Below are 16507 nucleotides of genomic sequence, written 5' to 3'. Positions count from 1 at the left end.
GATACATAGCTAAACATATTGATAAGTGTCTGAAGATGCAAAAATGCTCTTTGCTTTTACTACATTTTCATTTTTTTCATCCATTCACATTAAAAATCCAATGATACTTTCACTGTTAGTTTCAGAACTATAAAATCAGCACACAGTGATCTCTAAATATGCAGCTAAATGTCAACATGTGCTCAAAAATAAACTGTCAAGAAAATTCTAACAGTTCACTAAACCTCTTTTATTTTATTTGTGTCATTGTTGTTTGTTTGAATATTTTACTGTTCATCACCAATTATAGTGTGTGCAGGTCTGTTTCAGTAACACTTTTACACTTTGTTTTTAATATGATTTAATGCTGTTTGTGAAATAAAACAAAAATGTCATAGGTTAGTTTTTGCACACTATGCAGCGTGCTGTTCCAGTTTAGAGGAAGTGCTGCATTACTTTCTCTCTTGTCTGGCTGATATTGATATTAACGGACACATCTTTGACCTCCTCTGGTCCTGACCAGGAGGAAATCTGATGTCATGCTGAGTCACGGCCTCTTCTCCCTGCTCACTGAACGCCTGATGCTGCACTCGAGCCAGTTCTCCATGACAACCTACAATGTGCTCTTTGAGGTCAGTACTGCCTCCATTCACGCTCCGGGCCTGTTTTGTGCAAACTGAAACAATTACACACAACGTCTGAGCTCAACTACATTGCATGTGCCTTACCAGTGTTTTTTTTTTTTTTTCTTAAAGTGAAAATTGAATATATGAAACAATAAATTGCACAAACTATCATCTGCAGAAACTTGATTTGACAATTATTCAGTTATATACTACGTGATGGTGAAACGTTATACGTAGCGTATGTGTTTCCATAGTAGTTTGTTTCTCTGTTATTGCCCAGACCGGTGCAGATATTTATGACTTGAATCCCCTCTCTGTCCCCGTGGTAGATCCTCACAGAGCAGATCTGCACTCAAGTGATCCATAAACAGCATCCGGACCCCGACTCCACAGTGAAGATTCTCAACCCACGTAAGTGCCTCCTCTGCGCCACGCTGCTCTCCTAAATCAACTCCTGCCGCATACCCTCTACATACCTACTGCTCCATACGGCACAGGAGGACATTTCCCATGGAAGTGTACAATCTCTATATACAGTCAAACAAATGAAAGACGTAAATTCTGCAGCCAGAGGGTATTTTCATACGGTGCAAATGCTTTGTGTAACAAATACACACATCTGCTCCTTTTATTGGAAGCCCATGTTTGTTGGGAATAATCTACATATAGAATATAGGTCATTAAATTATGAGATCTGTACTTTGATGTGTTCAATTAATTTAATCAAGAATATATACAACTTATTAAAGCTAACAAACATTTAATAGTGTATTATTATATACGTGTATACCGTTCATCACATTGTGTTACTTTATACTCACACAAACAATATGAATATTTTTCTGTTGACAAACAGAAAGTGCCGGATAACAAGCGGAGGAAAAACTCCTCGCCTAGACCAATTTTTGCTATCCCGCAAATTACTTCCCTCCAATTTCATGTCAGCACATAAATGTTTTTATAAGGTGAAATCTAAAGTATTCATTTCAGAGAAAGAAAGAAAGGAAAACACCCCTCTCTCTTTTGTACTTGTGCGTCCGTGCACAGAAACGCGCACTTCAGGGCACACGGTTGGAAAACTGCTTTAATCAGTTTGAAATTCAAGCACTAGGTATAATCACAACCAAGGTTTACTTCAAACCAGCCTTAATCTGACAAGGTCCTGCTGTAGTCACACATTGATTATCTTCAGCCTTTATTGTGTTAAAAAGTCTCCTACCCAACCGTCCTGGACAGGCGGTATATATCACTGGAACCTTGTATAGGTTTGTGCATGTGAGCACGTTCTATGGAACAGAGAGCAGTGGTCTGTTTCTCCTTTGCTGTGCATTCTCTTGATTTAATCTGCGACAAACTCCCAAAATGGCCCCCTGATTGCAGTCTTTAGTAATGTCAGAGCCAATCAAACAAACCGAGGAAGTACAGTTTCCCTCAAATTAACTCAAGTGAAAGGAACCAAGAGCGAATGGAAAAAAAAAAGAGAAGGGAATACGCCATCCCTCTGTCCTCATTCCTGGTACATGCTGGGGTAATTTTCTGGCGGTAAAGGTTCAGCGACTCATAATTTGAGTGACTAAGGCGTAGAAACAACACAAGCGTCTGCTGGGGCAAAGGGGGCATAGGTTAGCGCCAAGGTCTGAAGAGACAAGTGAAATCGAAGCCCGGCTGTCTCTCTGCACAAAACAAATGGACATTGACATTGTCTAGATAATTCATCTAAACAGTCAGTCTCTTTGGTTTAACCCGAGCCAAACGTTCCAGAAGAGCCCGTGACTCTGGCTCTCTGGTTTTGAAACAATACCAAAGCCATTACACTATAATAAAGATCAATGGCCTCCACGCTTTTTATTCTCCTCTGCTCTGTTTTTCTAACCACAGATGCAGATTTTCAGGTGTGCACAGCCGGGAGTTGAGATAGTTTGTGACACAATGATTTGCACATGTTGAGACCAATGTTTGATTTAGTTGTTGATTTGTGCAGGTTTTGTTTCCAAATTCAAACTTTTTTACAGCAACCCTTAAAAACACAGCTTCCTATCGTTCATCATGTTACAAAATGGACAAAGCAGATAAAGATTCTAACAGATACAGAAGTATCAGGATGCTTTCAGCCAGTGTCATGTTCGTTTTTCCAACTCCCATAACATTTTTTGTGTCTTGAATGAAATGGCTTTTGTTTCTGTTAATATTTATAGATATTCTGAAGGTAATAGCTGCTCTGCTGAAGAACGCTCCCCCGTCTCCCGAGAGCATGGAGGTGCGCAGGTTTTTTCTGTCAGACATGATCAAACTGTTCAATAACAGCCGAGAGAACCGCAGGTGAGAATTCAGCCACTTTCACGTCGCACGCTCTCAACTCGCACGGCAGTGTTTATGTCCTGGAGGGTTTCACGTTCAACGCGACACCGCTCTCTTATGGCCGTGCATGCTTTCTTTCAGGAGCCTTCTGCAGTGCTCAGTGTGGCAGGAGTGGATGCTCTCTCTGTGCTTCATCACCCCGCGAAACAGCGAGGAGCAGAAAATCACGGAGATGGTGTACGCCATCTTCCGTATCCTGCTCTACCACGCCATCAAATATGAGTGGGGTGGCTGGCGTGTCTGGGTGGACACCCTGTCCATCACCCATTCCAAGGTCAGAGCGCTCATTATACACACACACACACACACAGAGGTTAGATGCAGCTTTGTTTATCTTTCTCTGAGGAGCTTTTTCTCCCTCCTCATTTGTTTTGTTCCAGTTTTCTGTGTTCCTCTTTGGCTCCTCTTCATTTTTCAGCACTTGTGCGCACGCACACACACACACACACACACACACACACACACACACACACACACACACACACACACACACACACTGAAATCTCGCTGCCTTTTTGTCAGTCTAAACAATTCCCCCGTGTGACTGTAAGTGTAACCCTCTTCAGCCAAACAGACAGCAGTGTTCAGCCAAAGCCATCAGCGTCGTCACCCTTGTGTTTACTCTGCATCTGACATAATGCAGTTCATCAAACAAGAAATTAGAGCGCGTTATCGTCTCCTAGCGTGGACTCGCATCGTAACTGAACCTTGCCTCTCAGTGCCCATCAGATTAAGCTTATGGAAGCTATACCGTGATTATAATTTAAAGTCTAGTTGCAGTATAAACCAAAGGGAATGAATCCACCAGCCTCACCACTCTTTATTTATACAGAGAGTATCTTTCTTTCACATTGCACAGATAAAAATAAACTTCTGGCACTTCTTATTTCCAAAAGTGGAATTCAAAATACTGCTTTAGAAATTAAGTGTTGATATCATATTACTCTCGTCTACTCCAAAGCAGTGAAGTAATTGAGGTTGGTGTCAGATTGTGGTCTGGGGGGTTTTTAAGTCTGGCAGATTGAAGGTTGAGTTAAAGAAGTGCTCGTGATATGAGACGCTTCACTGTGGCGTAGTGTGCTGTGAGTGTCAGTGGCCAGTAGGGGGCACAGGCAGACTGCAGGGGAGAGGAACAACATGGAGCCTGCCAGTTAGCACAATGGTGTGTGTTGTATGCTGGATGCTCTGAACTCTCAGCGTCTCCCTTCTCCTCTGAACTCTGATGAACTAACTTCCCGATGTAGGGGGAAGTAAAATGTTTATGTACAGTATAAAGGTGAAAGGAAATGTTCTGTTCTGCCCGTCAGGGGCAGTATTTTAATGATGTAGCAATTTAAAAAAATTCAGATGTTGAGGTTTGCGTGCTACACTTCGCTGTGCTGTTATTTCATCGCTGTTCATATTTGAAATCCATGTTGACTATCGCTAATTGAACTTCATTTGTTTAGAAATGGTATTACATTGGTGGGCAGCAAATTTAATATTTAATAATATTCACTTCAGAGATTTTGGCTGTTTATAAATAACATCATTACCTTGTGCAGGTTTCACCCGTGTGTTAAAGCTGCAGCGTGTCTGAGTTTCATTTTGCATCATAGCAATGTATCTTATTAGGTGTTTATCCTTCTCTGCACACAGCAGCCTGTAATTGCCTTTTTTTCCAATAATTGCACAAGATTGATGCCGTTTCTTCTCTGCTCTTGTAACAATACCCAGCACTCGCCTTCCAGCAGAATTCTCCACGTGCACAGTGGGTGAATAAACCCATGCACTTGTAATATGTAGCACACATAGTCTCACACACACACACACACCAAACAAAGTGAAGGAACTCAGCCTGTGAATCGGATAGCAGCGTTGGCCACTCGCCACCAAGATACATGCATCTGCTATAAAAAAAGCTAAAGAAACTCAATTGCAATTTTATTGTCCCGTTTGATAGATTTCCTGCCACCTTTGTAGCACCAAAGCTGTTTGTCACTGTTGCGCTCTCCTCCCACTGCTGCAGGGCTGTGTGTGTGTGCGTGTGTGCGTGTGTGTGTGTGTGTATATATACATGTACACGCGTTTGCCTGTGTTTGTGTGAATGTGAGTTGCCAGGCACATTTTCTCTTCGCCTTCCGTCTCTCTTGGGCTCCAGTGAGCCCTTCCCTCCGATCCCATTGAATATTCATCGGAACCGTGCAAGAACAATCAGAGAAACAGGGCCTCATAAATACAACCAGCCCATTGGGAGCCTCTGGATAAGAGTGCATATATGCATTCACAAATACAGCTACACACACACACACATCATCCTTACATACACTGTGATTTAGTTAGCCTCATGTCAACTGTGGTAAAACTATCAGTTTAGCTTGTGAAGAGTGCGTTTGCCCATTAGTGAACACATGTTTCACACGTACAGATTAGTGTGTTGAAAATATTATTACTTACTTTACATACTTTCATTTTAAGACTTTAAGCTGCATTTTTCATTATTGCATTTCCAGCATTTCTAGCATTTAATGCTCAGGTTGAATCTACTTAACTACTGTATGTTAAACCCCTTATAGGCTGACGTTAGCGCTGCACCATGAGGTGAAAACAAATCAGAGTGTTGTTATTTTTGACAGATATTGCGTTTGCAATACGAGTCATAATTGTTATGACTAATGATTTTTGCAACTTTATCCTAATTTTCAAGAAGAAGAAAGTGAGTTATTTTTTTGAGTTTGTCAACAAATTAAACTAAACTTACCTTATTACTTATTTTGTGGCAGCACTGTAGAATTTCCTCTAAATACGGATTTTTCACAAATGTTATCTTTATCATATGATGGATATGTCTTTCCATTTGGTGATTGTGCTTAGTTATATTGCGATTTTGATTGTTTTGTGATTGAATGTGCACCAATTGTACATTGTTGTGTGTAACCTGCAGATGTACTATGAGGACTCTATTGTATATCGTTTACTGATATACAAATGAAGACATTTTACTGAGAACTGCGGATAAGCTTTTAATTTTAGATTCATTTTTATAAGAAAATGTGTCGTCTACTTGCAAAACAGAAGTTAAACCAATGTTTTTGTTGCATTTTTAGTGCATTTGTGTGCTTCATGTGCGGGATGGCTCTCTTTTGTCATTCATGAGAGGCTTGGCATATCTGCATACTTGCATCTCTCTGAATAGACAGATGTTCCTGCAGGTGGGCACGCTGACATGACAGCCCTCCCACTATCAACCTTCACACCCACCCAAGGTGCCCCACGTCCGTCCGTGCACACAAATCAGTTTGAGAACAAGGAGATCTTCCAAAGAGACAGACTGAGGCGTGAATATCCTTCCATCCTTCACACACCCACTGTCGACTAACTTCATTACACCTGTCAGAAAAGTTTATCCACAAAGATGCATATGAACCTACAGATCTTTCCCAACTATATTAAGCCTCAGCTTCATTCAGTTCTTAATGGAATGCCCAACATTACATTAGGTGAATCGTTTGACATTACACTACTTTTCACTGTTGTTGAGATATCACACACAAGACTGTTGTTCACGGTGAGAAGTTTCATATGGATTAATTGACAGGTGGACAAAGAAAGGAGAAAGTGAGCACATAGAAACGTCGATGCTAGATAAGAGACATGCATCCACTGTTATCTTTACCGTTAGTTGTGAGCCAATTTGCACTTTTGATCGTCTTTGAGTGAAATGTGTTATAATAAGCACGATTTTTCCCTTCCTTTGGCTTCAAACTGGTTTTGTGTACACAGTCTTTGTGCAAGCTTGTCTTTCTATAGCTGTGGCTAGGGTTAGGGTTATAGCTGTGCTAGACATGAAGAATACAGTCAGTACTTTATGCATATTAGTAGCTTGGGTCGGCAGGAGAAAACTAGGAAGAAAAATGTTTTAACGAGGAGTGAGAAGGGAAGACACAGGGAACAGGAGCAAAAACCGCATGGCCAGCACAGCAGTTACAGATGACATTGATTTTGGAAGAGGAATTGCATTTAGCTAATCGGATTAGAGCCATGCTGCCCTCCCCATTTCCCCTTTGTTTTGTGGTTGCGTGCTATCTATTGATCTAAATGTGGACTCCCATGCTCCTACTGTGGGGTCCCCCAAGATCACCGCTTCACCACCCTGACCTCACCTAACAGGTTGTGGTGTGGCTTCTCTGCTTTTTCTGGATCGGCTCAGACAATGGAAGTTTGTTTTAGTGTTTTTTATTACTATTTATTACAATTATAACATCATTTAATAGGTTTTAAATATAACAAGCTGAGACGTACTGCAATGTATTTTTGTTTATGATGCCATGTCCCCCCCCCCCCTAAAGCATTTCAAATCTTTTGTATGATCTGGCTTTGCTGTGCCCAGTTAATACCATGTTACCTGTCACATTAGAAAAGCCCACTGTGTTTTTGTACATTACCATAACATTTTTCCATACCCTGCTGAAGCAAGTCTGAGTCACAGAGTAGAATGAAATTAGATTAGATCAGCACTGATGTCTAAGCCACCCAAGGCAGTTTCTATATATTGTAGCAAGGCTAAATGCTTTAAAAAAAACAAAAAAAACCCACAGAGACGTATTCTACCTCTGTCTAATGGTAACTGGATCTGTTGCAGAGCCGCATTTAAGGCCAACATACATCATCTTAATGTACAGACTGCATCCTGACTCTATGACGTTATGCGCTGCACCGCTCGCTTGCATAATTTCCATAGCAGTGCACTCTGAATGCTGCCTTTTAATTGTTAAAAAGGCTAAATGTCAAATTAAGCTAAAACAAATGGGGGTAGAAGGTCTTGCTGTGTGATCACTGGGGAAAGAGGGAGGAAGAGGGATAGTGAGAATGCGAGACAGACTACTGGTGCATTTAGAACAGGCTGTACCCTCAGAAAAAAAAAAAAGCTATGGATTACCAATCACTGCTTCCCACTACAGAAGATTAATGAGCACCCGTGTAGCAGGCTAATTTAGAACAATAACGCCTAATTAATTACAAATAATCAGCGTATTTCTCTCCCTTTCCTTTCCTCCACTCTCAATGACTCACTTTCTTCTTCATCCTCCTTTGCAATCTTTTTTATTTCTTCCTCTTGGTCTCTGGCTTCTCTGATTGTCTTTGTTTCTTTCACTCCTTCTGTCCAAATAGCCTCTGGTGAAAAAGCAGCAAAGTGGGTCTAGTCACCCCCCCTCTCCCCCCCCCCCCACCTCACTCCTTCTAACCACCAACCCATCTTTGACTTTCTGTCCTCCGAGCCCCGTGATTAATGCAGGGTCTTAAATTAGGCGTGGGAGGATTTGCCAATGCTGGACACGCACTCAGCACAGCGAGCAGACACGCACTAATAGTATCTACTACTAATCTATGACTGCTTACATGGATGGGCTCTTCCTCAAATGCCACTGCAGAGCATTGTTGTTATAGACGAGCAGTCTAGTCAACCCATATCAGATGGTAAGAAGACTGAAAGCGGTTAATAGGCCGTGGGCAGCTGCACACAAGAGAGAGGAGAAGTTTTAAATGTTGCACCGTTAGTCACTAATTGTCCCAGCGGTTTTATTTATAGTAATGAGCTCACGACTAAATGGCGTCCGGAGAATATCTAGGTTCCCTACATTTTATTTTAAAGTGGAATCAGTGTTTATGGTAAAATACATGACAACACCAGCTGGGATTTTGTGTAGATTATTGCACAAATGAGTTGTTAATGTAATGGGTAATACCAGTTTAGCGCAAGATTTGCATCATATTTGTGTAACTTTAGCTACTGTTTGTATAAGTCGTAACAGAAGTGTAATCCTCAAGTTATATGCTGAAATATCAAACAGGTCGTACATTATATTGGCAGAACTTGCATATACTAGATTAAAATAGTTTGGTTTCATCGCAAACCTTAGAGATGAACTTTACAGAGGCCGCCATCTTACGCTGCAGTTTGTCTACAGCAGCCCAAACAGAAAAACCAGCCATTGTCTTGTTTTTCTTTTCTTACTACGCAAATGAAGAATGACATCCTTTCTGGAAGTGAAGGTCACCGTAGTTCACTGATGCACTTCGGAAAGGGAGGGGGGGGGAGGGTGGAGGAGCCCTCTGTTTCTTATAATCTGAACTGGGAGATTGCCGTTTTACAGCAGTGACCATATAAGGCATATAAACCATACAAAATATTATAAAAATGCATTAGTATTAAATCATATTAGTATATTGTAACTAAAAATCAACTTATAAACTGTAAGTGCATAGTAGTATAGATTTATATAGTTTACAGCCTCTTTGACTACTCATTTCTTGACCTGCCAGACTATTGATTTCATCAACACCTGTTTTCTCAAATCTTAGCAAATATGTTGCTCAATAAAATGTCTTCATTTGAAATGATAGTCAAAATGGTGATATTTATATGGTGTCATGATGTTTCATACAGTTGAACATGTAATCTTGTGTGGTTGCAGGTGACCTTCGAGCAGCACAAGGAGAATCTGTCTCGCATGTTCAGTCAGTACCAGCGACACGATTCTGCAGGCTCTCCCAACGCGATCCGAACCGTCTCTGGTGTGAGCCAAAGCTCTGAGACCTTGGATTGTGTTAATGGATCATCTGCAGAGGAGGCGGCCCCTTCCACTGTCATTGAGCTCCGAGTGGACGAACTGTCCCTGACATCTCCTGAGTCGGCGTCCAGTCCCATTGTCACCCCTAGTCAACTGGAGACTGTCGATCAAAGGGGACACGCAGCCATCACTGTGTCCAACATCCTGGCAAGGTCTGAGGACGATGAGAAGAAATTGTGTCAAGGGTCTTCCAGAGACGGCTCAGGCGATGGACATGAGATAGAAGTAACCACAACACAAGCAGATACAGAAACACAGAGCCAAGAGACGGATAAACAGGAAGCTGTGACCGTGTCCTCCGCTGATGATGATGATGATGGTCTGCAAACATCTGCCACTGACTCGTCTGAAACAGTGGACACAAAAGCAGTGGAGGTCGTTGGAGACTCCTGTACTCCACCTGCAAGTGGTGATGCACAAACACCAGCAGATGATGAGAAACGTGAGAGTGAACACAACAAAGGTGAGTCATCAAACTCCATGACAGAAGACTCTTTAAATGAAGGAGATGCAGAACCAGCAGTGGTTTCAAAACCAGATGTTGAGACTGATCAAATGCCTCCCGAGACCGAAGCCTGTCAAGAGAATCGCGTGCTGGGCGGAGCTTCCATCCACAATGAAGACCTGGTGGACATGTCATCTGTTAGTGACCAGATCCACCCGAGTGATGTTGACGGAAGCCAAGAGGAGTCCTCTTTTACGTCTGCTGCTGCTGGAGAGGAAGGCCAAGTATTAAAGGAGGACGTCGAGAAACACGCAGATGATGAAGGTAATAAAAGCGATCAGGATGGAAAGGAGCTTAAAACAAGTGAAGAAAAAGACGAGAACATCACAAAAGACGGAGAGAGTGAAGCCTCCACGTTGGAGCAAACGTCTCCAGTAGAAACATCTGAACAAAATGTGACAGAAGCATCCAAAGAAAAAGTTGAAGATGATCAGTCTTCTACCATCGAGGAAACCGTTACTTCAGATCAGCAGCCCACCACAGACACCACATTACCATCTGTAGACGCTGCAGAGGGAACAGACTCGACCTCAGCTCGTCAGCCTTCGGAGACCAGTGGCACCACTGGAGAGGAAACCTTGGCCAGTGCTCCAGAAAGCAGCACCACCACTGTCTCCAGCTCTGACACTCAAAAGAAACCAGACTCTGTCAGTCAGACCAAAGAGATTAAAATCGCCAGACTGGATGTGTCTAATGTGGCCTTAGACACCGAGAGACTTGAACTGAAGGGCACCACTCCGACAACAGTATGTATCAGTGTTTATGATCTTTAAAATTCATTGAATTGTTTTTTTTTGTGTATAGCAGCTATTCTGTCTGTGAAGGTTCTCTGTTATCTATGTCATTTAGCATAGATATAGGCAGCTACACTTCTCCACCAAATCCACTTGCCTGTTTCTGCACACTTTTGAGATTATCATACTTCAGAATGCCATGGACAAATTTAAATAATAATTTCCTTGACTCACAGTTACGTCCCCATAAATTCCAGGGGATGACGACTCACAAGCTTTCCCTTTCTCCACCTGAAAGCCACCATCGTATCTGCACATTATATCTTAAGTGTTGGGTCAACTACGTTACCAAGAGACACAGTGTGTTCCTGTGTAAATGTGAGCGGTCAACAAATCCGGTTAACGCCTCTTATACCAGGTCCACTAACACTATATATGTCATTACCACCGATTCCCTTTTAAAATTGTTCTTTTAAAATCTTTTACATTTGTTTTTTTAATTCTGTTTCTCAAATTGGACACTCTAAATTGGCGTGAGGTGTGAGAGTGGGTGGTTGTTTCTCTCGATATGTGTCCCTGTGATGGACTGGCGACCTGTCCAGTGTGTACCCCGCCTTTCGCCCTATGTCAGCTGATATTGGCACAGCTCCCCCCCCCACGACCCTCATGTGGAGGATAAAGCGGTAGAGGATGGATGGATGATGTTTCTATGATGGGACTGCAGTTGTTCCAATGTTCCAAACCCTGCTACTGCCTTCCCACAGGTCTACCTTATGTTAATGGTGTTTTGCTGGTGCCTCTCTGTAGGAAATGAGCCAAGGCCAGTCAGCAGCAGCAGCAGCAGCAGCAGCAGCAGCAGCAGCAGCAGCAGCAGCAGCAGCAGCAGCAGCAGGAAGTTCTTCAGGTCAGCCGACCAGAGAGGGCAGCACCTCGGCTCCCCGCTCCACCATGTTTCGTATCCCAGAGTTCCGATGGTCCCACATGCATCAACGCCTCCTCACTGACCTGTTGTTCTCTATCGAGACAGACGTCCAGATGTGGAGGAGGTGAGGAAACGCTCATCTGCAGACAATGAGATAATGGGTTAAATGTATCAGTGTATCTCTGTTGATGCCGTTAGACAAATACATATAAAATGTTTGTTTACAGGTAGAGATTGTGGGTTAGTAGTAGTGGTTGTTGTTGTTATTACAGCGAATAAGAGCACAGTTTTATCTGTAGGCTTCTATTTCAAATATGTTCCATTCTACTTTGTGTGTCATTAACAAAGCCATCTTTTTCCTCCCGCTTTCTCTCAGTCACTCCACAAAGACAATTCTGGACTTTGTGAACAGCAGCGAGAACGTCGTGTTTGTCCACAACAGCATACACCTCATCTCTCAGGTGGTGGACAACCTCATCATGGCTTGTGGAGGCATTTTGCCTCTGCTGTCTGCGGCCACCTCCTCCTCTGTGAGTCCTCCAACCTGTGTGTTTGTGTCTGTGAGCAGCATGGCTCAAAAAACGAAACAAAAAGGCATTTTATATACACTGGGGATGTAGCGTATGGTGCACGGACTAAACAGATTTTAAGACAACCGTGTGGCGTTGGTAGAAGTTTGTGCTACCTGACTTCTTTCTCTGTTGCTGTGTAATGATTTAGCTGATCGCTCCAGTCACAGGAAGTTATCCATCCACATTGACCTTTCTCAATCGCATTAGACTACTGTTAGGTGCAGCCTAACATTGTTAGTTTGTTTTTGTCTCGTCTGACCTCACCGACTGTGCCTCTCCTACATGAATCTTTGCTTTTGCCATTGACCTGATCAGTTTACTGTGTTCTTTTCACCAACTGTAAAATTAAAGTATGACCTTTGTTGACTTTTATTTATTTATTTATTTTTAAAAATCGTCTGAAATCGTCTCACTGACCACTCACTGATGTTATACTTTATAACTTTACCTTTTCACTTATTCATTCGTTTCCCAGCATGAACTGGAGAACATTGAGCCATCCCAGGGTCTGACAGTGGAGGCTTCAGTCACCTTCTTACAGCGCCTCATCAACCTGGTGGATGTTCTCATCTTTGCAAGCTCCCTCAACTTCACAGAGATCGAGGCAGAGAAAAACATGTCGTCGGGAGGCATCCTCCGACAGTGCCTGCGTCTTGGTGAGCACTTTTTTCCAGGAATATCAAGCTTTTAGAACAAGATGATTTGTTTCTTAAAAGAGAAGTGTGTGATATGACTTCTAATGGCTCTTGTTTTATTTGGCCTCTCCTTATTTCTTACATTTTTAATTAGCCTTTTATCTCGTGCATCATTTCTCTTTGTTTGACTTCAAACTTGCTGGGTTTTCAGCCGTTTCCACTCATCTTTTTCCTTTTATCGCCTCATTTTACTAAGCCCTCTGTCCTCCCCTCTTCATCGATCCACCTCATATCAGTTGGCGGTAGCCTCGTGTATTAGCACCAGTCATGGCTCCCTGTGGCCTTTTTGACCCTCCCTTCTGTATTCTCTCTTTCTTCTCTGCTTTCGTCTTCCTTTCGCCGTCTTCATCTGCTCTCCTCTTTCACTCTGCTAGTATCAGCACTCTCTTATCTTGTTATTATAACCCCACTACATGGCAGCACTCTAAAATGGCTGCTATCATGATGTAGTGAGTTCTCCATAATGGCCTTGGCTGTACTGTACTGCGTCGTAGCCTGGGGCCTTTTCTCTGCCTTCTGTTCCGGGCTATTAAAGTTTCCTCTGACGGCATCAAAAGCCAACACGTGCTGGCTGAATAAAAGATAATGAAATTCTTGCATTGTAAATTTTCTATGGTGAATCTTTTCGACAAATACATATAAACACAGTACAAACACACACACACACACAGCTGTCCTCATTGACTTCCATTCTGACCAAAATGTTAACCCTGACCTTGAACAAATGAATGCTTCACCTTTACACTGATTTAAATAATTTCTTGATTCTTTGTTCCTTCTACGTCGTGGTGCATATTCAGGTATATGGTGTTGCGTTTAGATTCTCATTACAGTGAAGGTTACATACAAACAGGCCGTCAGAGTGGAAGCATGTTATACAAAGAGCTTTTCTTCTGTTCTCAGACTATTATCCCGTTACCTACGGTGCTCTAGGCTTTTGCAGGAAAGCGATGCCATCGTCCTACAGGTCCTGCTTTAGAAAGCAGTCGTTATGAAATGAATATTTGATGAGGTATGCGCTCCCCATTGCTGGCACCTAATCTGATTTTGGGAGACTGTAACAAGGTTTTAGCGTCTCCACCCCTCCCTCTGTTTTTTTTTTATAAATGGCTGTATGAAAGAGTAGTCCTAATGGAAAAAGTGAGCCCATTTCCAGGCAGAATAATTCCCTTCTTCGTAATCTAAATGGCTCAGAGTTAACATTTGTCAGTTGTCAAGTATAGAACAGTAGGGGGTGGGAGGGGCTCCAGCAGCAGAGCACTCCATTAGATTACAAATGGTAAGTGTGCTAGTTTTGAACCCACCAATACTTTGTCGTAACACAAGATATTTTTTTCTGCTGTGAAGGACGTATCTTGCTGCCTACTCAGCATGTGCACACTGTAACAGTGTCATTTGTTATAGGAGCTGCACAGTGGATGTGATTCAAGAGCACACCCTTGCACTATGACCTTGGGAGGAGAGGTGGAGCAGAGAAGAGTGAATGATGCTGCCAGAGTTGGCCAGAGCACTGACCTTGTTGTGGCCCCACTTTTTCAGCTTTATCTCTCTCAGCTTCTCCCTTCGTGGTCTCTCAGTTTATGAGCGGGGTTTTCTATAATCCGTTTGGATATTCCTCTAAAAGGGACTTACTTTATGTGTATTGTGCCTGAATGTCTGCTCTGCTGTCCCTTTTCCAGTGTGTGCAATGGCAGTGAGAAACTGTCTGGAGTGTCAGCAAGCCCTATGTAAGCACGGCACGGAATGCACAGCACGCAACTACGCAGCCACGCCCAGCGCTGCGATTGGAGCGTCCAAGTCTGTGTCTGCGCAGGCAAGTAATCCAGATTATGTCATCACTTCATTACTTATATGTACAACTGCAGCGCTTTCCTCAAAATGCAAAAAAAACCACTGTAAATCTCAGTAATCTGCTCTCACTCTCTTAATGATCAGAGTTTTTTTCAATCGTAAAGCAGGAGGAGCCTTGTCCTTTGGACTGCTCTCCAACAACCACCAAGTACTATTGCATTAACTCATAACTTATTATATTACCACAGTGGCCGCTATTTGTTACACTAGAGCAGTTATTTGTCATTGGCCCTTTTGATTTGATACAGTGACTTCCAGTAAAGAAATGTTGTTCTTCCCTGAACTGGGTGTTAAAGCTCATATATAATGCAGTGGCTCTATAGAAAAGCCATTATGTTAAGGACATGATCCCAGGAGGGACAGCTTCCCTAAGCTGTGAAACCTTAACCTACTCCATGTACTGTAGTGCACATGGATTAGTAAACATCCTGATTGGTATATAGCGGTGCTCGTGGACTTCACTGGACAATAACATGTGGTAATGGTTTTATTTTGTCCCGCATAAATGCAGAGTCCCGTTGACGCAGTGACAGGTGGAATGTCTCCAGTCCAAGACCTGGACCGACTGCTGCAGGACATGGACATCAACCGCCTTAGGGCTGTCGTCTTCAGAGATATTGTGAGAGTCCCGCCGAGCACATTTCAAGTGTTGTATACACACATAACTGAAAATGCATAGCCACCATGACACGACTCAACCGTCACCGCTTTCACACATAATCGGCGACAGGTCATTTAGTGTGTGTCGTTTGTTCCAGGAGGACAGTAAGCAGGCGCAGTTTCTGGCTCTTGCCGTAGTGTACTTCATCTCGGTCCTCATGGTGTCCAAGTACCGTGACATCCTGGAGCCGCACAATGATAAGAAACACCCTCAGCGCTCCCAGTCTTCCAGGAGCACAGGTAAACAACAGCTCCAAGGAAAAAGTTACATCTGAAATATTTATGTTGGGTTTTATTTAAATAATTCTAACAGAATGATATTATATTAAAAAAAATCCCGCAGGAAAGAATATAACATTGTTTTTTTTGTGATTTATATTATTTTTGTATTGTTTGTTATTTTTTCTTTTTCTTTGTAGACTTATTGCTTATATTTTTTTAATTTATCACTCGTGTCTTCTTAGACAACATCGCCACTGCCGGTGGACTGGAAGTGGAAAACGGCGTCTCTCTCCGGCGGTATGACTCCGGCATCGGCGATGACCACACCTCGACCGCGGCGAGCGAGGCAGAGCTGTCGTCGTCCAGCGCGGCGCATGGCCCGGACGCCATCTCGGAGGCCCTGTCCACGCTGTCCTCTGAGGTCAGACCCGCGCTGCCCTCTGATTCAAAGGGCAAGAATGTGAAGGACATTCTGCGCAGCCTAGTCAGTGCTCCGGGTGATGACATCCTGGTGGACCCAAGTCTGCTGCCGCCTGCGTTCCTAGGCAGCGTGGACGACGCGGCCCGAGAACAGTCCATTTCCTTTGATAGGTGAGGGCACAGGTTCAGACATGGCTTGACACACACACACACACACATGAACTGTTTTGCTAATAATCGTAAACCATAAAATCGTAATTTCTGCCGTACGTGTCCGTAAGCCTTTGCTGACACGGGTGCAGACCTGACAGCTGCACTTTCTGAAGAGCCTGAATATTGAAGTGATTCTTAA

At 43.0% G+C, this 16507-nt stretch overlaps 1 protein-coding gene across 10 annotated transcripts in view; it reads left to right on the top strand.

Moving 5' to 3' along the window:
* lrba (LPS responsive beige-like anchor protein) overlaps nt 1-16507 on the top strand; it is a 165948-nt gene that overhangs the window by 33928 nt on the left and 115513 nt on the right. For 8 of the 10 annotated variants that reach the window (XM_058641130.1, XM_058641135.1, XM_058641134.1 and 5 more), the window contains exons 18-29: nt 503-611; nt 935-1016; nt 2801-2924; nt 3045-3237; nt 9419-10825; nt 11621-11859; nt 12112-12265; nt 12783-12963; nt 14682-14815; nt 15365-15472; nt 15612-15753; nt 15978-16326. In XM_058641130.1, the coding sequence (XP_058497113.1) occupies nt 503-611; nt 935-1016; nt 2801-2924; nt 3045-3237; nt 9419-10825; nt 11621-11859; nt 12112-12265; nt 12783-12963; nt 14682-14815; nt 15365-15472; nt 15612-15753; nt 15978-16326 (3222 nt within the window). The remainder of the gene's footprint in view (nt 1-502; nt 612-934; nt 1017-2800; nt 2925-3044; nt 3238-9418; nt 10826-11620; nt 11860-12111; nt 12266-12782; nt 12964-14681; nt 14816-15364; nt 15473-15611; nt 15754-15977; nt 16327-16507) is intronic. The other 2 variants (XM_058641137.1, XM_058641128.1) reach the window with 2 other exon arrangements.

The sequence above is a fragment of the Solea solea genome, chromosome 10 (genome assembly GCF_958295425.1).
Source record: "Solea solea chromosome 10, fSolSol10.1, whole genome shotgun sequence".
Lineage (NCBI taxonomy): Eukaryota > Metazoa > Chordata > Actinopteri > Pleuronectiformes > Soleidae > Solea > Solea solea.
Note: the sequence above shows the minus strand (reverse complement) of the source record. Positions and strands in the feature narration are given on the sequence as shown.